Raw genomic sequence first — 22,303 nt, forward strand, 5'->3', positions numbered from 1 at the left:
GGTGTGAAAAAATGCTTTTTACAAAAGACGCTCTTCTCCTAAGGTCCCTGCTAGCTTGCATTCTTTTACTCCTAACTTTTTATCTCTTAGCCAAAATTATGGAAATATTGGACTAAAACTACTTCTAACCAGCAACTCCCAAGGATTATTATTATTTTTATTTTATATAATTTTTTTCTAAAGGATTTTGATGTTTTTATAATCGAACTCGAAAGAAGGACAAGTTGACGCCAGCTAATCAGCACAAAATGCCTCCCTTCACCACAGAGGACTTCGACAAACCTTTACAGAAATTGGCTGTTTTGGAGATGAAAATCCATCGACTAGAAGTGAATGTGGAGGTGAATATGGGGTACAGCGATGATTCAACTCTGCCTGTGATCCCAAACAGTGACAGCCAGCTCAACGACTCAGCCAGCAATCAGAACACTGAGAATAAACCTACCGGCAGAACCCCCTGGCATGTTTTAGGCGCAATGCCCAAAAAATCAAGGTGGACGACTCACTGGAAGATCTCAGCAATTAAATAAATTAGAATGGCCAGAATTACAGAGAAATGCCTCCGTTTCCCCTGGGAAAAGGAGACTTCGACAGCGAGCTGCTGTCACAACAACTGATAGGAGTGAGACAGCTGGAAATAATGGCGTTCTCCTCCAAAACAGATTTGCTCCACTACAGAATGAAAACCAGGAAAAGGATCCATCTTCTGAGAACAATAAAACGTTTGAGAACAACCTTCATTCTAAACAGTCTTCTCCTAAATTGCCAGAGAAAAAGCACCCCACCAGACCCAGAACCCTAATAGTGGGCAACACAGCTGTGAATGGGATTAAAAACTTCTGCAACAAGAAAAATACAGAAGTTATGATTGGTACCAGTAACGTGGTGTCCGATATCTCAGAGAATATTCTTGCAATCACAGAAAAGCGCCCGTCTCTAGAAAACTTTATTATACACTATGGAGCCATGGATGACGTGGCTAAGAAAAAATCAGAAAGACTGAAGGAGGATTTCACTCGTCTTCTGAATATTGTTGGAGGTCTCAATATCAAGGTGTTTCTCAGCAGACCCTTTGCACCGATTTTCTGTGGAGATGAGATTTTTTCGAGACTTCTGATGATTAATAAGTGGTTGAAAAAAACATGTGCTACCACACCTGTGAACTTCATTGACAACTTTAATACTTTTTGGGAAAAAAGCCAACTCTTCAAGCAAGATGGTTTCTGTTTGAACAAGCCAGGAGTCAGATGTCTCACATCTAATCTCTTCTATTCAGTAAATAATCCGCAAGCAGCTTCGACCCTCAGCAGAGAACATGGAGTATCAACAACAATGATAACGCTGCCTCCAACAGCTCCAGCAGAAACAACTGGCCAGTTGGCTGAGAAAGAGAGGTCAGGAGATCAAACAATAAAACAAGATGATGACTTCACAGAAGAGTAACTCTTCAAAACACGGTCAAAGCAAAATAACACTGGACCCGATGTTTCACAACATTTACTTCATTTCCTCCTCTTAAGGCTCTTATAACACATTTTTAGATATGTCAACATACTTGGTAACATTGAAAAAGATTTAACAGCAGCTTAATAGTCTTTAATTTATAAACAATTTGCAGAAATTAATCAGAAGAATTTCTCATGTCACTATATTTTGACAGAATAGTTAAGGTGGGAAATAGTTAAGGTTAGTGGGAAGCATACACAAGAAAAATGTTTTCATGGCTTCCTATCCTATATAATGATGTGACCGTAAGTGTTAAAAACTAATGCAACAGGTTTCAAAGTGAGGCTCATTAAATGATGATAGGTTGCACACTTTTTTTTAAATACAAGTTTCATCCACACCCTGCGTTTTAATGATGGTCCTGTATCTTAATGAGACACTTTTTCTGAATTTCTCTAGTGATTTGGTGTCGCAGTATTTGTCACCAGAACTGTAAAATCTCTATTAGAAACCCTGGGCAGTATTGTTCACCCTCTAAACTCACAACTCTGTTGGCCTCATTGGGTCATATTTCATTTACTGGTACCTGAAGAGACCATTAAATAAATAATTCAGTTAATAAGATGTGTTACTGTAATACATATCTGTCCATCACAGTCCACTCCCTAAAAAATAAACGGAAAATAAACATTTGAGAAAACATTTTATATTAAATTGCATTCTTTTTTTGCATTTACATTAGATTTAGCGCAGTTTACAATTACACTAGCAAGCTCCTTTTTTAACGTGACTCCTTGATATGTTAAAATTGTATACGTTTGTGGATCAAAATGGTTGCTGTGACAGAAGCATAGCCTGAATTCATTTCCCTCTTTTTTCATAACTGAAATGAAAATGTGCATAAATGAATGAGTAGATGACTAAGCTGCCAGACTCAAAATGCTGCAGCCGGCTTTGCTTGCAGCCACTCATACTGTCATACAGTGACCCAGGCTTTTGGATATGTAGGGCGATGCAGTGAGCCGGCAGGGACCAGGGGCATGGAGTGCAGATGTGTGGAGGATGGAGGTGGGAGGGGGTTGTATAGGAAGAGTTTGGCATGAGGAAGGATTTAGGCAGAAGTAGAGAATGTTGTAGAGGGAGAGTGTGCATGGATGAGGTGAAGCGAGGAGAGATGTCCTCTGGATGACCCACCCGGCACCAGACAGCCTTGGCCTTCCTGCTCCTACTCTTCTGCTCTTGCACTCTGTGTCTCCCCCTTGTTCGCTCACTCTTTGCTGCGTAATCAGCTGAAAAAAACGAAAGGGATTAAAAAGAATAGCAAGACCGGGATGATTGCACCCTTAGAATCTCCCCATGAAAACATTTAGATAAACAAATCCACCTTGTGTTGTATTTAAACCCATATTCTGACTTGAAAATATTACTAAATTACATGTTTTTTTCCGTTTGCTTTTTATATACAAATACATCTAGAGATTAAATTTGACTGCCATGAAGTAGTAGGAAGTTAAAGCCAGTGTTTGACACTGTTTCCATTCAAATGTACCTGGTTTTAATTAAAGTTGTCAAACTACACATTGAGGATCACAATGTCCCAGATGTCTTTTAAGAAAAGCACAATCCTTTTAGATAACTCGAGGCTGCAAACAATCCACAATGGAGTTTTACAGCACTTATCCTACCCTGTTTTTCAAAAATCTTGGGGTAATGATGTAATGTCTGTGACGCATTCGGTCTAAATACTTCAGATTTAAAGAACTAAGACTCCTTCCCTCTTTTCTGATGGTTGCGTGGACAATTACAGCAGATAGATATTGAGGAGAATGCACGGTATCTGTTTTTGTGGGCTTTTTTATTTTGTTTTCTTCAGCAGGAGGAGAGAAACTGGTCAGGGTTAATGTGAAGATAGATCAAGTTACATACTTTGCATTCCAGGAAGAAAAAACCTATTAGAGGTTGAAAAGATTTGAAACTGGAATGAAGGTTCACCTTTCAGCAGGGGAATGAGCTTAAACATACAGTTGGAGCTACAGGGAATAGTTTAAATCTGAGTTGTCCAACTCCAGTCCTCAGGAACCAGTGTCCCCAAAAAAAGTGAAAACCCTCCAAATTATCCTTCAAATTTACAATAATGCACAATGTTATGTTGGTCTATGACATTAATCCTAACACAATACACTGAGGTTTATGTATTTTGCGATCTGTCCATCTGTTTGGAATATTGTCCAGATCATTGCCTAAAATATGGTTAATATGGGCAGAAGAAAAGCCTATGTATTTGTTAAAGTTTCAGCAGATCTATTTTAAAGATAATCTACTCAACTCTGTTTAGCTGTTTTCTCTGTGGTAAATGAACCACTTATCACTTCATCCTGTTAATTTTGGGGCCTTATACACACCAGTCTGGCATATAATTATAACCATGAACAGTGAATAACAATGATTATCTTTTCATCATGGCACCTGTTAGTGGTTTGGATATATTGGGCAACAAGTAAACATTTTGTTTTTAGAGTTAATGAGTTAGAAACAGGAAAAATGGGCAAGGGCCAAGTTGTGATGGCTAGACTACTGAGTCAGAGCATCCTCAAATCTGTCGTTTTTTGTGGGGTCTGCAGTGGTTGTCTAACTAGTGGGTTAAAGAAGGAACAGTGGTGAACCAAGGAAGAAAGTCATGGACCAACAAGGCTCATTAATGAACATTTGGCATGAAGAGGTCCAGTCCAGTCCAACAGACACTTCTACTATATATAACACTAATAAAGATGTTGACATTTGATAGAAAGGTGTCACAATACACAGTGCTTCCTAGTTTGTTGTGTGTGCAGCTGCATGCTGGGGTTGGACAATGAAACTGAAACACCTGGTTTTAGACCACAATAATTTATTAGTATGGTGTAGGGCCTCCTTTTGCAGCCAATACAGCATCAATTCGTCTTGGGAATGACTTATACAAGTCCTGCACAGTGGTCAGAGGGATTTTAAGCCATTCTTCTTGCAGGATAGTGGCCACGTGATACTGGTGGAGGAAAACGTTTCCTGACTTGCTCCTCCAAAACACCCCAAAGTGGCTTAATAATATTTAGATCTGGTGACTGTGCAGGCCATGGGAGATGTTCAACTTCACTTTCATGTTCATCAAACCAATCTTTCACCAGTCTTGCTGTGTGTATTGGTGCATTGTCATCCTGATACACGGCACCGCCTTCAGGATACAATGTTTGAACCATTGGATGCACATGGTCCTCAAGAATGGTTCGGTAGTCCTTGGCAGTGACACACCCATCTAGCACAAGTATTGGGCCAAGGGAATGCCATGATATGGCAGCCCAAACCATCATTGATCCACCCGCATGCTTCACTCTGGGCATGCAACAGTCTGGGTGGTACGCTTCTTTGGGACTTCTCCACACCGTAACTCTCCCAGATGTGGGGAAAACAGTAAAGGTGGACTCATCAGACCCACCAACCACCAAAAAAAACCACAATGGGCAAAAGGCCATCAGAACGTTCAGAATATTCTCGTGGAAAACTCTCCTGCAACCTATGTGGATATTTGTGTATCACCCACCTAAGTGTGGTTAAAGATCATGTACAGCCTTTCATAAAAACTGTATTCACTGATGGCTGTGGCCTTTTTTCAGCAGGATCATGCTCCCTACAAGAAGGCAAAAGAAAGTTCAGTATTTTTTCTAAGGATCAACAAGAACTTTAAGGTGTTGACCTAGCCTCCAAATTTCTCAAATCTTAAGATGAACATCTGTGAGATTTGATTTAGCAATAAATACACTCCGATCCATGGAGGGCCCAACTTAGAGGACTTAAAGGATCAGCTGCTAACATTTTGGTGCCAGATACAGCCGCACACCTGTAGAGGTCTAGTGGAGTCCATTCCTCCACAGGTCAGGGCTGTATTGACAGCTAAAGGAGGACCAAACACAAGAGGGCAGTTGGGCACCATAATGAAATTGTATGTTTTCTTTTTCAGAATGAACCTTTGTAACCAAGAATACCTGAAAGACGCACGATGCATTAAGCACAGGAATAAACTACTGACATGTGCAGGTAAGAATGCTGATTAATCCCATTAAGGATAATTTTTTACATAACTGATATCACGCCCTAATAGCATCAACCTCCCCCAGCAGGACCTGCCCATGACCCCACTCTGATCTATTGAAGGTAGCCTCTGTTAGACCGATCAGTCGTGTGACAGGGAGACAAACTTTGTTAGGAAATAAATGCTTTGCTGCACTCAGGCCAGTTTCCCTGCTTACTTTTGGTAATGTTACCAAGAAAGTAGCTGTTCAAGAAGTATGCAGTGCTATTTGCTTATATTTTATAAAGTACGTAAAAAAATTAATTGAACATCTTTAAGTACAAAACTTTACCAAATACAGTGCAGACAAATCATTTATGCAGTGGAGGTAAATGGCAATCTCTATGAACTGAATAACATAAATACTGATTTAGCTATAAATTCACTGAAGATTCTACTTTTTGTATTGTTTACTGAAACACTCAGACATTATCTTTTCTATCTATAAAATGTCAAATATATAAAAACCTTTAGCAAATAAAATTAATCTTTCTACACTTTATAAAAGTGCAACGTCTGACCCTGAAATGATGAAGGTCTGGCGTTCCCCGTAGGTATAACATGTTCAGTGTAAATATATGCAGAGTGCAAATAATAGATGATTCACCAGAATTACAAACCCTAATGCATACTTTAGGAATTAGTGTTGTGATTTCATAATGTTTGTTTGTTGTTGCACCTAAATGCTTCACATCATGAAGCAAAATTTGATATCAGCCTGAGTAAATACAAAAAGCGGTTTACAAATTATTTCGTTTATAAAAGGGAAAAACGTTTTGCAAATCAACCTTGTCTTTTTTGAAAAGTTCAAAGTTCTGATCCCCTCTCCTAGTTAAATTATAAACTGACAAATTCAGTCCAATATAACTAGACGCCCAGGCCTGATAACTGGCAGACACGTGGAATCCAGAAACCACATAAACAGAACCTGTCTGACAACATAAAAATGGGCAAAACATCCAGTACCAGCAATCTCTTCTATTGCAATTTAAAGACCGGTGAGAAACAAAGTTATTGGCATTTATAAAGCTGGAAAATGTTGCAAATCTATTTCAAACAATAAATAGTGGAGAACCTTCTCATAAACAGCTGCCTTACCAAAATTAATTCGAGTGCCTTGACGACTTATCCAGGATGTCACAAAATAGCCCAGAACCACATCTAAGGGACTGCAGACCTCACTCGCTTCAGTTAGGCTCAGTTTTCATAATTCAACAAAATGAAACAGACTGGACAAAAATGGCTTCCGTGGGAGGGTTCCAAGGCCAAACTCTTAGACCGAAAAGACAAAACTCACATTTCATAAAAATAAAAACCATCTTGATCATCTTCATAAATTTTAGTTGAATATTCTAGAGATGGAAAAGCCAGAGCACAGAATAAAACATACTCACAGTCAAACAGGGTGGTGGCAGTATGATGTGCGGGGTTGCTTTGCTTCAGCAGGATCTGGACAAGGTGTAATTGATCAGACTGTGAATTCTGCTCTTTGTTAGAAAGTAGTGAAGGATTGTGTCCAGCCGTCAGTTTGTAACCTTAAGCTCAAGCACACTTTAAAATTCAGGACAATTATTTCAGGCATATCAACCAGTTCACCCCTTAATGGCTCCAAAAAAAAAAAAAAAAAAAGGTTTTGTCGTGGCCTAGGTGAAATCGTGATTAAAATCCGATTGAGATGCAGTGGCATGACCTTGAACATGCTCAAAAACCCTGAAATGGGGCTGAAAAAAAAAAAATGTCTTAAGAAGAATGTCCCAGAATTACTTTGCAGTGATTTAAAAGACTCAATGGCAGTTTTTGCAAATGCTTGCTTCTACCAAGGGTGGGACAAGCAGTTATTAGGTTTAGAGGGCAATTACTTGGTCACATGGGGCCAAGGTGGTTTGGATAGGATTATTCCCTTGTTAAAAGGAGACATCATTTCAAAGCTGTTTTTTTGATTGCTCAGGTCACCTGATATTAAAGTCAGTGTGAGCTGAAACACAGCACTGTATATCTGCGTTGAAGCATTTCTGGAAGTAATATATGTGCTTGATGAAAACAGGACTACTAGCTAACAGTGTTTTCTGTGGCTAGGGAGAGTTTCTGAAGTAAATTAAACAAGAGATTTAGTCCTCCCCACAGGCGGCTCTATAGATTCTTTCTGAGTATGTATGCATGTTTGGGGGGGGGACTGTGTGGAAGTAGGTCAGTAGTGGAAATGTTCACTGCTGTCCTCACATGGCCTCTGTTCGGCCCATCTCACCACTTGTGTCAACTCTCGTTTTCTCCTCCTCATCCCTCCGCCCTCTCTTACCCTCCCTCCTGCTTTATCCCTTTCTCTCTGCTCTGATTAGGAGGGGAGCAGGTCCTGCTTGGTTCACATGGGTCTTGTGCAGGTTAACTCTTCATTCGCCGCCTTTTAATTTAACCTCTCTTGTTTTTCATCTCCTTTCTTTTCCTAAAATAATTAAAAAATTTTCTCCTGGAAGGCTGCTGCTGTGCCTGTGTATTCAAAGCGATCTGTGCCAAACCATTTGTGGTGTGTAACTGGTGTTTTTGAGGAAGAGTCGATGCCACAAAATGGGGCAGAGCTCGTTTTTCTCTTGTAACTGAGGGCACGGATCAGTCTTTTCCCCTGAAATGTTTCATTAATTAAGACAAAAATCTTGAAGAAAGACCCCAGAAACAGAGGGAGGGAAAAAAAAACTCACAGTAGCAGCTGGTTTCGAAAAACCCAACTTCCAGTAAAGCTGTATAATTCTCAGATTTGTGAACAAATGGTGTATTATCTAACCTCAGCCAGATTTACATGATTTACAGTAGAGGAAGGAGAGGCTCATGGTTGAGCTCACACTGCCATCTGCTGGAAATAAATACAAGAAGACAGCCTGATTTTACCACGCAGATGTGCCAAAACATCCCAACGAGGCCCCCAAAAATGCTTCATGTAACCTTGTTCACACTTTCTTCTAAAGCCAAAGTTCAAAACCAAAAAAACTGAGATAAACCTAACTTCAGTGAAGCTGGAATGGAGGTGGAATATGCACTCCAAGTGGAATTTCATCATGAAGCAGAAGAACAAGTTGTCTGGACTGGGTAAACTGGTTTCTATGGTGCTCTTGGTTTCTATGGCACTTCACCGGGCGAATTTGGCACAGGCAGCGAATACCTTGAATAGTTCATGCGGGTTACAACGGCACAGAAACTGAAGGAAGGAGGCAGCTGCTGTTTACGAGGAAAACAGCTGAGGTGAAAATTATGATTTAACAATATGTTGTTTAAAAACGTTGTTTTTAGTAAGAAGAATCTAGTATTAGAACTCAACATCAGCAAAAACTAGATGCTGTCTCAAACAACAACTGAATTTAAAGCAGAGCAGATCTGGAAATATTCATTATTCTCCTGGAAAAACCTGACCTACAGGTGTTCCTGGCAGAATATTACACTGTGCCAAGATGAGCTGTGTTACATTACTTCAGCAGTAAAGATTTTAGGGCTTGTTTAAGGGAAATAGAACAGGAAGCCAGGAGGTAAATATGCAAATTGTGTCATTCAAGGCACTTCACATTTGGTAGATTTTGGTCTATTGATCTTAAATTTTGCCTAAAAACGATACAAATTCATATATGCCCGAAGAGGTACAGGTCATATTCCTATGCCTCTTGTGCACAAGAGACAGATACGTTTGCAAAGAGAAAAGCTTCTGTTTTCTGCTAAGGCAAATTGCTTTAACAATGTTTTACATTTAAAAAAGATAAATTGCTTTTGTCTATGGTCCTGTCCTGACTCCCAACTCACAAAGATCAGGCTCTGCTCCATCACAATGAAGAATCGGCGGGCTAAAACGGGAAGCTTTTGATCTACTGGCCCATCTATATATGTTCCGATCCTCACTTCTGCTCATGAGTCGGGGATCTTGACCAACAGAACGAGATCTTGGAAACCTCCTTAGGGTGGCCCGACTCTCACAGGGGGACCTCTGTCATCCGTGGTGAACTTAGAATAGAGCTGCTGCTCCTCTACACTGAAGGGAGTCTGTCGAGGTGGTTTGTGCATCTGATCAAGATGCCTCTCGGACCCAGAACAAGCAATAGGATTAGAATCTGACTGAATAATTACAGTATCTATGTGAGTTGTACTGGTTTGAAATAAGTGGGACTAGAAAAATATTAAAAAGATTTTCCTGTAACCCTGAAAGTTTCCAGGCACTGACAAAATATATATATATATATACATACTCTCTAGTCTAGAACATTTGGAGCTCATTGAGTTTGGAGTCTAAGATGACACAAAGCAGATCTTCATTCTGTAACTCCAGCTCTGCTTTCAGATAAAGACGGAGATACTGAAACTTCCATCTAGACCCCACATTGGAGTGTGTCAGTTGACCAGTCGGCTCCTCCTTCGCCCCGCCTTGAGCAGTGCTTTAACTTTCAGGTAATTTACCATAAAATACACATTTCTACAGTGGTGAATAATAATTTATTACATTTACTTTTCAGATGTTTTGTAATGCTGCAACAGCAGATTTGTGTGGTATTATATATGAACTTTTATGAAGTTTTGTGATATCCCATAGATCCTGATAGGGTTCTCAGAAATGTGTTCTGTCTAAGAACAAAACACCTAAAATCTCTAAAGTATGTCGAGGATTCACCCCAACCTGCTTCTGGTCTTCATACACCCAAGGTGGTGGATGTGTCCTACCATGGGTGGTTGATGCTTTTTCCTTACGTAAAGCACCAGATTGTATTAGAAGAACTTTGCCGCCATCTAGTGGTTGGCGTTGTGCCTAATTATATCTTATTCAGTTTGCCTAGCTGTCATCTACTCTTTTATATATTGTATGTTCTGTATCAAAATGAGCAATTTCTACTTAATTTAACATCTGCTTGACGATAAAAACACTAATAGTGTTTTGTTTTTTTATAATACTTCACGGTAACATTTACCGTTACTATAAATAAATTCTGGCATTATAGGGTTAAGTTAGAGCAATGTTAGAACTATTCTTTCCTTTGCTTTTAATAGGATTATAAAGCTTGAGTACATATTGTTCTTTTATAAATTGCAATCATTGAGATTTTGGAAGAACAAAAACAAGCCTGATTAGCATCCTTATCTGTGTGCACAAATTTAATTAGCATAAAACAGCTTTGCCGGAACCACAATGAAGATGAAAGCAAAAAAGTAACATGAAACATGTTTTGTATATTATGGTTTTTGCTCTGAAATTGTTACCAGAAATCAAGAACATTTCTAAAACTCTAGGAAAGGACTGTGTATTTATAAATAAAAAAAAAGACCAAATAATAAACGGTCAAATTACAAACAGGATCCATGTAACAGTGTAGCCATGGAGACAAATCTGAACCAGGCCAGATTTCTCACCTCAACATATTGTTTAAAATGATGCAAAGCAAACATGGAGAAATATAACGATCGCTTGAACATTCATTGTGTAAAATAAATTCAAATCAAATCATTCGAGGCTTAGAAAATAAAAGCCAAACCAAATACAACTCAAGTTTTTCACTTTTTATTGTTTATCTCGCAGAGAAGAAAAGGTATCCGTGAAAGTCCAGACATAATAAATAAATTAACTACTAAAAACTGTTGGCTATTAAAGCAAAACGGCAGAAAAGGCGTAACTTTGCAAAACTACAGCGCTCACAGGAGGATCCATGCCGCAGATGAAATGAATACAAAACAGACGTTGATTCCACAGTCCCCCAGAACTGATCGTTCTGCGATGTGTGTACATGTCCTGACATGGTTCAGTAAAAACAGGAAGAGAGAGCAGAGGAAAGCAAAGTAAAACATTTTTTCCTTTACATTTCTTAAGTCTTTAAAAAGGTAAAAACGGAGCCAAGAGCTTATAATTTCTTGTCCCTAAAATATCGTGTGTAATTTATGCGAAACAACCTGAAAGATTTAGTTTACTAGTTCACCCGTATCTGAGTCGATAAAAGCACTAAACTGTCTATTTTTTCTGTTTAGTTTTGGAAAAAAGATATTCGCTGACTTTGGTGGCGCAGACAGAAAAGAAAAACGCCATTTGAAAGACATAATTACTATGTACTCGTATAATCATGCATACAGTATTGAGCTTTGAAAGAAAAACCACTGTGAGTATTTGCAAATGTCACAATCTTACTGAGTTTGAAGCTTAACTGACTGAGGTAATGTTGCTTGTTTCCTGAAGAAGAGCCGACGCGTGTTTGTATTGTTTTCTGAGCGTGAAACCGACAGTTTGGGTTAAAATCCCTTTTTCATTCAAACATGATTATTTAGACCTGTTTATGAATGCTACAAAACAACGAAGGCAGTCAATATAATATTACATCAAGATCCTAATAACTGATTTATTTTTGTGTTTTTTAGCATAATTTTCTCCAACAAACCATCTACACGTTTTACAAAATACTTTTTTTCTTAGTTTTGCCAATAATCCAAATGGTGTTTCTATAATAAAATTGACAAAATGTAGGCAGAGTTCATAAGGGCCAGCCCAGATATTCGCCAGTAAATCATAAGAAATTACAGTTTAGAAACTGAAGGTCGTCAAATTAGGCACTTCCTTTTTAAATGCTATTCAAAGGATTTTATATTTTTAGAGGGGTTCTGTTCAGAGGTTATGTCCAGTCATTTTCGTATTTGCAGTAGTTGATGAAACAGATGTATTTTCTAGCTAACAGCTTGTCAGAGTAAAGTCGAGCCAAAAGTGGAAATCTCCATGTTGGCAGCGCCAGTTGTCATTTTTAATGTAACTTCTGTGTAAACATGCATCGAATGCAGCGGTGATTTAAGTTTCTAAAATGCCGTTTGCATGAACCAGTAAGCAAAAGTGTGACCAAGTCATTTTTTTTTTTATACGTTTTAAAACGTTTTGGTCTTACCCTTTAATTTAGACTCTTTTAATATATAATTTAACCAGATATGTAATTTTCTGCAGAGTAACAATAGACCATTTATAGATATGAAAGTTTCCTGGAAGGTGTCTTTATCTGTGAGAAATTTGGCAAATACTGGATGTGATTTTAAAAAGTGCTGACATTGCATTTTACAGTAAATATGAACTTATAACTACTACCATTTCTTATTGAAACAATGCCTGGAGAAGAAAATACTGTATGTGCAAAACTATTTAAAACTTAAGTGGCGCCGTCTCTGGCTGTGTGTTGTCTGCAGTAAACAAATATAAAATAAGTAAATAGAAAAACATTACCTGCTTTCAATAAAATAGTCCTAAAGTTACTTATGTACACATGTGGACACAGTTATTTTTAGGTAATGTTTTAAGATTGCCGGCCGTTCTGTCCACTGCATTTAAACTACCTCTATATTTAAAATATTTCATAGTTAATGCTTCACGGATGTAAGCATTTACTGCTTGTGTATTTTTATTTTTTATATATTTCAATTGAAAAAATTGAATTTTTCATCATTTTGAGTGTTTGCAATAACTTTTATGGCACTTTTTATTGTCAAAATTCAATTTCCTCCAACCACCAGTCATTAATTAAATCTGTAATCTGAGTGGTCAGTGTAAAGTAGCCGGAAATGAATGAAGTCAATGTGAGTTTATTACAGAACAATATAACGAGGTGCATTTTTAATATCAATCTTTGTTTGGCGTAATTAAAGGCTAACGTCTACATGCTGGAGTTAAAGTTTGTGTCAAGTTGAGTGTAATGTCCTAAATTTGGCTCAGTCTTGTGACTCGATTCTAAGCAGAAGCTTCAGCGACACTTGCACTCATAAACCAACTTTAGAAACAGACCGACCTATCATGGTTGACCTTGATGAAGGCCCAAACCCAAACTAAAGTTGGTTTCTAGATTACTACAAGGGTCGCTGAAGTTCTTCCTTTTGTCTCAGACACAATCTGACAAGGTATTGACAGGAAAACTAAAATGTTGAAAACCGTTTACTGATCATAAATTGTGAAGAGAACCCATCATCAAAAGTATCCCTTTATGATGAGCACAAGGAATATTTTTTTAAACAGCCTGTTTTCATACTTCTTGTTTTATAGTCCTTCTTTTCAGTTTATAACATTCCATTTTTGGTTGCATTGAAAAGGTGGAGTTTCCCTTTAAATATTCTGGGATCACACCCAGCTTCCTGTATTAGTTTTGCTTCACAGACAACTAAATGGACCCGAATCCCAACATTTACAGTTTTTAAAATATTAATGACAATTTTAACAGTATAATGGATCCTGTTTGTATTATTATAAACGTCGTTTCAGGACTGTAAAATGACTTAGAAAAAAATACAAAATGTTAAAACACTGACGTTAAAAATCCTTCCGGCGGTAATTTTTCTTCTTCTTAAAACAAAGTTACTAACCGAATGGCACTAAATTGCTTTTTTTAATTCACAGAAAACTGAGTTTTCAAAAACCTTTTTTTCTGTGAGGCAACAAAATAGGTCACTGATGGGTTTGAGCAGAGAATGTTTCCTTGAGAAAAATGGTTCTTCCATGATTCACAAAAAGAGACAAAGCATGCAAGGTCTCACATTAGTAGAAATGTTTTGGATGTTTTCTCTTTATACAAAGTTTATTTTTTCTTTTAAAAAGGACCTAAAGACCCAAAATAAAATCCCGTTCCTTGAAATAGGAACTTGCTTACATATTGTTTGGTGAAAGGCTTCGATTTGTGCATCCACTCGGTCCCCACTGCCAATCATCCAGAAGAAACTAAATCCACACAGGGTGTCCTGAATCGCCTCCGGCTTTGTGTTCTTCAGCTGCATCGTTACCCAAACCTTAGTGCAAGACACCACCCTTGATCATGTCCCGCTGTTTGATGTGGCATGACCTGTCTTGAGCTTTCCGTGGCAGTCTGTGGGTCCTGACTCTCCAGCTGAGAAACACCAACTTGTACCATCCTCTGCGTTGTCTCCACAGTGGGGGCAGCAATGCTGAATCTGTAGATTGAAGAAATGCACACAGTAATTGTAATTTTGTACAGCTGAACACATACTAAGAAAAGTTACAATTGTGGAGACATTTTCTGAATGTATAGGCTAAATGTAGGAATAATTAAAAACCCTCTGCTTCTTTCTTAGGTTTGGTTTCATATGTTACTACCCATGACAGACCCCAACATCAAGGTTAAGATAAAATGTTTTATTGATTAATTTTACCTGTTTTATTGGAGAATTTTACATTCTCACAGCTCTTAAAAACTGCAGGCCAGTATGTAAAATCTCCAGACTAAAAGGCCCTGTGCACACCAATACAATCCATTAAACAGGATTGTTTTTCTGCTCTGAAACAAAGACGGCATGATTTGGCCAAAATGACAAGAAGTATGTTTGGACGAGTCAAGGTGACTTTCAGACCTAAAAACACCATGTCAACTGTCAAGCATGGCAGTGGTAGTATCATGCAGGTGGGTTGTTTTGATGCCAGTGGTAATGCTTAATTGCAGTGTGGGTGGAATAAGGAAGACACAGTATAACCACCAAACTCTTAAATTTCACCAGTACTCAACAGCTAGATGTCAAACAGGATAATGATGCCAACTGGTTTTGGGGTTGGAAGAACAGGCAAAGCCCCTGGAATGGCTCCAACCTCACAGAAAATCAATTGACTGTGCTTAAAAAGCCAGTTCAGTGGCAGGAAACCAACCAAATAAGCTTCAGTGATTCTCAAAAGAGCGTTCAAATAACCTGCCAGAAGCTTGTTGACGGCTCTAAAAACGTCCTTGGCTTGTACCGCAGCTTGTTTGTGGACATGGAAGAAATGGGGGTGCATGTCTATGTTAAAGATCGAATGTATCACTTTGAACTTTGAACCCTTGTCTTGTTTTTAAAGGTCATTGTAGTTGGATGTTGTATATTCGATTCATCCTGCAAACAGAACTGTAATCATTCTAAGCATCAATGATGAGTGTAAACTTCTAAAAGTAACTTCACTAATGCTTTCACAGGTTGAGGTTTCAACACCTCCAGAAAAGAAAGAAACATGCCCACCTGTCTACTCATGTCTGCTCCTCAGTCAGAGGCTGTGAATGGCTGAGACCTTCAGATTCCTCCTGAACCGCATCACCATCCTCCTGATTGGGGTCCTCCTCCTCCGCTTCCTCCTCCTCTTCTTCTCTGACACACTCATCATTTGATGCCACCGTTCCTTCTTCTTTTGCCTCAATTTCTCCTTCACTGTCTCTACACTCAGCTGTCGCCAGCTCATCCTCTTCCTCCTCTTCGTCATCTTCCTCCCCCTCCTCATCACTGAACGGCTCCTTTCCCTCCTCCACCTTTCTGATTGTCTCAGAGAACCAGTCTCTCACCTGCTCGTAGCTCATTTTGGACTTTGACACCAGATCGTCCAGGTCTTTCTCACTCAGAGCTTTGTGCTTGAGGTAGTAATCCTTAAGGAACGTCTTACCAGACTTCACCTGGAAAAGAAACATAAAGGCAGTTAAATTACACACCACGATGTTTATAGTGCAACTCCGGTGAAAGTACGAATAATCCTTGTTTCAAATCACAATATGTTGCTGAAATAAATGTGCAGTAACAGCATGCATCTAACTGTCTACCAATTTGCTTTAATTTTTGGATTCAGGATTGATACCACAAGAATATTGTGGTCTATTTTCGATATCTGATCAAAGCTTTGACCTGACTCATTTTAGTAGTTTGATTTCTCTAATACCTAGAAGACAGCTAGCATTTCCACTATAGAAGGTCAACAAATATTGATAAGAGAAGCATAGGTAATGTCATGCTATCAATGTGAGAGCCAAGTACTGGAAAAGCTTTGCTAAGCCTTACTGACACTGACAGTAACTTTAGGTTTCCTTCATTTCGCCACAACATCCAGAGCGTAGTGTCGGTGTCAGCGAGACCTGGTTGAACTTTAATTCTACCATTCTGGGCCGATCAAGCTGAAAATCTTTTGAGTCGAGTCGTCAGCTGATTGTTCTTTGCTTCTCTATGTAACATGTTAAATTTATGTCACAATAAATTGAGTGCTGATATCGTTTAGGTGTACAAAATTTGATAACAAGATGATGTCAACTTGAATTAATGCACAGACCTTGATGGCTCCTACGCAACCTTGTGGGGAACGTTTGCAGGGGTACGACCTGCGTGTCCTCCTGGACCAACTTCGGAACCGCTTCCTGGACTTCTTTTTTCCTCCACCGTTCAACGCCTCATCCACCTTAAAGCCAAAAAATAGCAAATACCTAAGACTTGAGAGGGCTCAACAAGCTACAATTATTGTCATAGAAAGATGGCATCCCACAACGTTAACCTAAATAAAGAAGAAAGCCTGTGCACCTTGCCACTCTGGTACAGGTAGTACCACTTCAGGTTGCTGTTTTTGCAGGCGTAGCGCGTGTCTCCAAACCAGTTGACAATGTAGGTCCGCGGCAGGCCGGTCTCCTCTGCCATCTGATCGTACTCCTCCGATGTTGGCCACTGTGTGCGAACAAAAGCCTTCTTCAAAATATGGAGCTGCTCCGGGGTCTTTTTTAGGATCTTCCTCACAACAGGTGGAGTGGTCTGTCCCTCCGGAGATGCTAAAGGCGTAGTAGTCTGTTTGACCTTTTCTTCCATCTCCGTATCACTGTCTTTTAATAGTGCTGCTGAAGGCGTTTTCCGTCTCTCCGAGAACCAAGCATCCACCTCCCGTCTCGTCAGCTTTGTTTCCGCACGCAGTCGGCTCAACTCTTCGTCTGAAGGCATTTCTGATTTCTGGAAGCTGGACTCCAGGATGTTCAGCTGCTCGGTGGTCTTTTCCTTGAACTTCTGTGGCGTGAAGTCGGGAAAGGCGTGGCGGAATTTGAGACGTGGGTCGCTCTTTGACGCAGAAGAACCTGGAGCGTTGGCTGTAGTGGGGGAGGAGTCACTGGCATCGTCGCTGGAGTCTATAACGATGGTTGTGTTAGTCATGGTAGTTGTAGTTGTAGTGGTGGTGGTGGGTGTGCTGACTGTGGTGGTTAAGTCTGACAGCGTTTCGCTGCTGATGTTTTCAGTAAAGCTGGTGCTGCCGCTCCTTCCTCCTCGGCCTGCTCCTGAGAAAGCTGCTCTGCTGGATGAAGTTTCACTCAGCAGCAAGCTGTGGTGATCCCTTGAGTTTCTCTGGTTGTAGCGTGTGTCGCTGAACCACTTTTTTATTGCCCTTTTGGAGAGTTTGGTGACCTCCATTAGCCTTGAAATCTCCTCCTCCGTGGCAAACTGCCTCCTGCTGTAGCTTGCCTTCAGCTCTGCCAGCTGTTCTTTAGACTTCTTCGGTTTTGTAGCTGCTGCATCCAAACTGAGCGACATGCTGGCAGACGAAGCTGAAACCTCAGCGTTTGATTCAGGCGCCGAAGCTTCGGCCGCTTTGGGCTGGTTTCCGGGTACCCCTGCCACGGTCAAAGTGATGGGAGAGGCCACAGGCACGGTGCTCCCGCTGCCAGCCACCTGAGTGAGGACAAGACCTGGCTGTCCAACAATCTGACAGGTCTGAAAGATGGACTGCAGTCCATTTGTTGCTGCACCGATGTTGGCAGGAATGACTGTGATGGTCTGGGGAACAGTCTGAACTGTGCCGTTAAACTTCTTTCTCCTTGCCTCCTCCACCTGCAGAGAGGAGAGCAAATTCTAACCTTACTCTTTGAAATAACTGGAGGGTGTAGTGCCAGGTTCTAACTTTTTAAAAACTGTATTAGAAAAACAAACTGTTTAATGATATATTTGCATCTATTACTTTTAAACTGTGAAAGAATAAATTAATCGCTGACTAAACTTTTATTGCTGGATCTGCTTCTATGTACCTTTCAAACTGTGAGTGCATTATTAAAGGGAGAACCAGTGATGAATTTTGGGTTTTACTGATCTCTTTTCAGTTAATATAGCATTGTAGAGATGAAGATGAAAGTGTAATAGGTGCATTTTGAAGTGTGTTTCCTGCTGAATAGGTTCAGGCAACAAGACAAGTTCCAGAAAGGAGGTGAATGTGCTACGTTCTGGTATGCACAAAGTATGAAGCCAGCTAATGTATTTAGAAGACTAATGTTGAGATCTGTGTTAAAGCACATTAAACTTTCACACACATACACTGCTCATCTAAATGAAAACAGCCATAAGCCCCACAGTGAACTGTACAAAGAATTTGTTGTAAGCCTCAGTGGGCCAATGACCATAAGAAATTACAGGAACTGGAAGCAGATGAGCTAAATGGCAGCAAAAATCAAGCACCACATAAACTAGGTCACAAAATCAATGAAGTCATCACTGCTTTCCAGCAAATCATCTGCCAAACGGCTCCAAGTCTACCGGGCGGTTTGCTCCAAATTGCTGGGAGTTAATCAAACACATACTGTCTCTGTAACACTAACGATAAAATCCAATCCTGCCTCTACATCATCAGGCCATTACTGAACTGCATCCTTCGACAGAGAAATCGTTTGTTTACGTTATCATAGCACGGCATGAAAAAAATCTAAATAGAAAGCTGCAGCATGAAATGAGAAGTGTTTGTTGAGAGGACCAACCTCCTCTGGTGTCCAGCTGACTCCATGTTTGAGCCTTTGGGCAGAAAACCAGACCTTGATCTGCTCCTCGCTGAACTTTGTCTGTGCCGACAAGCCAATGATCTCCGACACTGAAGGATATGGAAACCTGCAACAAATGTATTTGGTGAGAGAAAGAAAACGACTGTAATAAATGGTAGTTAAATTAGTAGTTTTGAGACTGATTATCTTGATTTTCACAAAATTTACAGCTTCACTTTTAATTGTGCCAACGTTCATGAAGTCTATGGTGATACGACCAGATGAAACGCAATTAGTTGCAATGTTAATGAAAGTTACTGGAGCAAAGTTCAAGGTACAAGGCGAACGCTACCATGAGTTTTATGTCATGTCGACAGGGAAGCATCCAGAGACCCTGCAGGGTGCCTCTCGTCCAATGGAATAGACTCCCTCACAATCATGCCTAAAAAACCCTGCCATGAAAAAAGAATGGGATCATAATATTCCCCAACAGCAACCAGGAGAAATTGGTTAAGGTGCAATACTTTTCCAGCACAGTGGAGGACCAGGTCAAAAGGCAAAAGTAACAACTAAAGCTGCACAACCTCTCGAATTGGAAATGTTATTGCAATATCAGTATTTCTCAATCGCAAAGGTCAGCTTGCATTCATTGTCTGATGGGTGATAATATTTAAAGGATTGTCCGTTAAATCTCTGCTTTCTAATGATATATTCGTGCACTGGGATTGATCTTTACTGTCCATGATGCCCACAGCTGATGATAACTCCATAAAGCTCAGGTGGAGCGGTAGGGAAACTTTAGTGATGGAAAAGAGGATTGTACTGACAAAAATGGACCGTAAACCTAATCGATATCATCACCTTAGTTTTCAACAAAAATATTGCAATGTCATGTTTTCCTAATATCATGCAGCCCTGGTCCAAACTCCACACCTCCCAGAACAAAACACTGACATTTCAGGTCCATAGCCACGGTCCTGACACTGAGGTCAGTCTTCCAAAAGTGAGAAGGCAAAATGCGACAACCTCAAAGCACTGATGAAGCAAAACTGGGTCACCATCAGTCAGGATGCTGATGTTCAGCGAGCCAGGACTAACCAAGTAACCAAGTAACCAAACATCTGTGAAAAATAAACTTTTGGTTACGACTCTACGTACTTAAACTAACAATTTTGAGAGGCTAATGTTAGAAACAAATGACTGTCCACTGTTTATAACAGATATTCTTAATAGATTTCTATTTTTGACCAAGGTGACATCTTATACAGTTCTCTATATTCATTAAGACCGTTAACTAGTCCACTGCTACTTGATCTGCTTTTGATGGCCGTGCTTTGCCTTTTTTTAAAATGTGTGTTTGTGATTCACTTATATAGTTGTATTTGCTCATCAGTGGCTGGTGTGCTGAGATCTGAGATGCAAACTAACACTTACTTGGTTTTAGTCATTAGCATTAATGAATAATACAAATAAAATAAACATCAGATGAATTTACCTGTTGTAGGCGCTGACAAGCAGGACGTTGTTGTCCATGGCGTTGTTGTAGGTGGGGATGCTGCTGATGGGGATCAGTAGCTGGGTCTGAGTGCTCTGTTGGGTCTGCAGGGCGGACAGAACCTGGGCCAGAGTCCCCGGCGGCAACACGGGACCACCCCCAGTGGAGCCACCTTTAATCTGCAGCATGTTGGGGCTGTTCACCATGATGCCTTGAGGGATGGCCTGAAGTTGCACCGGCGTGGAGACAGGAATGAGACGCGGGGTACAAGCAGCAGGAGTCGTCGGAGCAGGCGACAGAGTGGGCGGCTCCTGGCTCTCGTCGTATTCATCATCGCTCTCCACTTTAATGACACAATCGACTGGCAGTTTTTGGGCCGTGCCAAACTTTTTAGGCTCTGGTCTGCTCTTGATTCTCATGATGGGAGTTTTGCTGAGAGGGATTGCTTTGTGGGACATTTCCTCCGCCTCGTCTTCCTCCACTTTGACAAAGCTGCCGTCAAAGGTGAGATCGTTCACCGTCTGTTGGAAGATGGTCTCGTTGTTTCTTTTAACCATCGTCCGTGTGAAGTTATCCTCGCCAGGGTGCAGCCGAGCATTGTGGGTCTGCAGTGTGTCATAACTGAACGCAAAGAAGCATAACAGAACATAAAATATAAACATAACATACAACAGGAAAAGGCCAGCTCTGTATATTTATCATTCCCTTAAAATTATGGCTAAGATTGTATTTTACCCTGAGATTCAATACCTTAATCTTTTTTGGCATGTTTCAATCAGACATTTTTATGTATTTTATTGAGATTTTATGTGATAGACCACTGCTAACTATTGCATAAAGGTGAAAGGTATGAATCAAGTTGTTCTTTGAAGGCCTCCAACCAGATAGATCAGAGATTAATTTGTGGAGATGGATCACCACAAACCTACCAAGCCGTGGCCGTCCACTGAGAGGACGAGTAAGGAAAGCTCCAGAGGAGCTGCAGATATCCACGGCTCAGGTGGGAAAATACACTGACAAGGTTATTAGTCTGATCTTAATGAAAGAGTGGCAACAAGAAAGCCACACTAGAAAAAAAAGGTGAGAAGTCCTATTTGCAGTTTGAACAAGCTAAGCAGGGGAAACATGTTGAAGAATGTGCTCTGATCAGAAGAGAACAAAAACAAATGACATTTTATGGCCTACATGTAAGACCCTATGTGCAGAGACAAAACTAAGACTTTATATCACCTTGAATACACCAGCCCCACAGTGGCACATGGTGGTGGCTGCATCATGCTGTGGGGACAGTTTTCTTCAGCAGGGACTGGGAAGCTGTTCAAGGCTAATGAGAAGATGAATGGAGCTAAATTCAAGGCAATCCTGGAAGAAAACCTGCTGGAAAGCTGCAAAGGACATGAGACTGGGTTGGATGTTCACGTTCCAGGGGAACAGAAACTCTAAACGCTAAGCCAGAACAAAAAAGAAAGGGTTTTGATCAAAACATATTCATTTCTTAGAATGGACCAGTCAAAGTACATGCCTAAATCATATTGGGGAAATAGGGCAAGACTTGCTGTTCACAGAGACTTTCCTTCCAAGCTGACGGAGCAAAAACTAGTTTACAAATAAGAATGGCCACAAATCTCAGTCTCTAGATGTGTAAAGCTGGTGAAGAAAAACTCTGAAAAACTTTAAATCTCACTTTAAAATTCCATATTTTTCTAGATTTTCTCCCCCTTCATGTTTTATAACCTTCTGCCTATTTGAATATAATTAACCTTGAACTTACTTGGA

At 40.1% G+C, this 22,303-nt stretch overlaps 1 protein-coding gene and 1 long non-coding RNA gene across 5 annotated transcripts in view; one reads left to right on the forward strand and one right to left on the reverse strand.

Annotated features, from left to right (window-relative positions):
- LOC124879300 overlaps positions 1–15,610 on the forward strand; it is a 27,873-nt gene extending 12,263 nt beyond the window's left edge. The window contains exons 3-5 of the long non-coding RNA XR_007040994.1: positions 5,438–5,514; positions 9,861–9,967; positions 15,475–15,610. This is a non-coding gene — a long non-coding RNA (uncharacterized LOC124879300). The remainder of the gene's footprint in view (positions 1–5,437; positions 5,515–9,860; positions 9,968–15,474) is intronic.
- The window catches only part of LOC124879299 (zinc fingers and homeoboxes protein 1-like), a 19,641-nt gene continuing 8,391 nt past the window's right edge, over positions 11,054–22,303 (reverse strand). For all 4 annotated transcript variants that reach the window (XM_047383787.1, XM_047383784.1, XM_047383786.1 and 1 more), the window contains exons 3-8: positions 20,528–21,148; positions 19,033–19,159; positions 16,832–18,118; positions 16,587–16,712; positions 15,518–15,942; positions 11,054–14,467 (exon numbers count right to left, since the gene is read on the reverse strand). In XM_047383787.1, coding sequence (XP_047239743.1) covers positions 15,526–15,942; positions 16,587–16,712; positions 16,832–18,118; positions 19,033–19,159; positions 20,528–21,148 — 2,578 coding nt within the window. In that variant the 3' untranslated portion in view covers positions 11,054–14,467; positions 15,518–15,525. The remainder of the gene's footprint in view (positions 14,468–15,517; positions 15,943–16,586; positions 16,713–16,831; positions 18,119–19,032; positions 19,160–20,527; positions 21,149–22,303) is intronic.

The sequence above is a fragment of the Girardinichthys multiradiatus genome, chromosome 13 (assembly GCF_021462225.1).
Source record: "Girardinichthys multiradiatus isolate DD_20200921_A chromosome 13, DD_fGirMul_XY1, whole genome shotgun sequence".
In the NCBI taxonomy this organism is placed as follows: Eukaryota; Metazoa; Chordata; class Actinopteri; order Cyprinodontiformes; family Goodeidae; genus Girardinichthys; species Girardinichthys multiradiatus.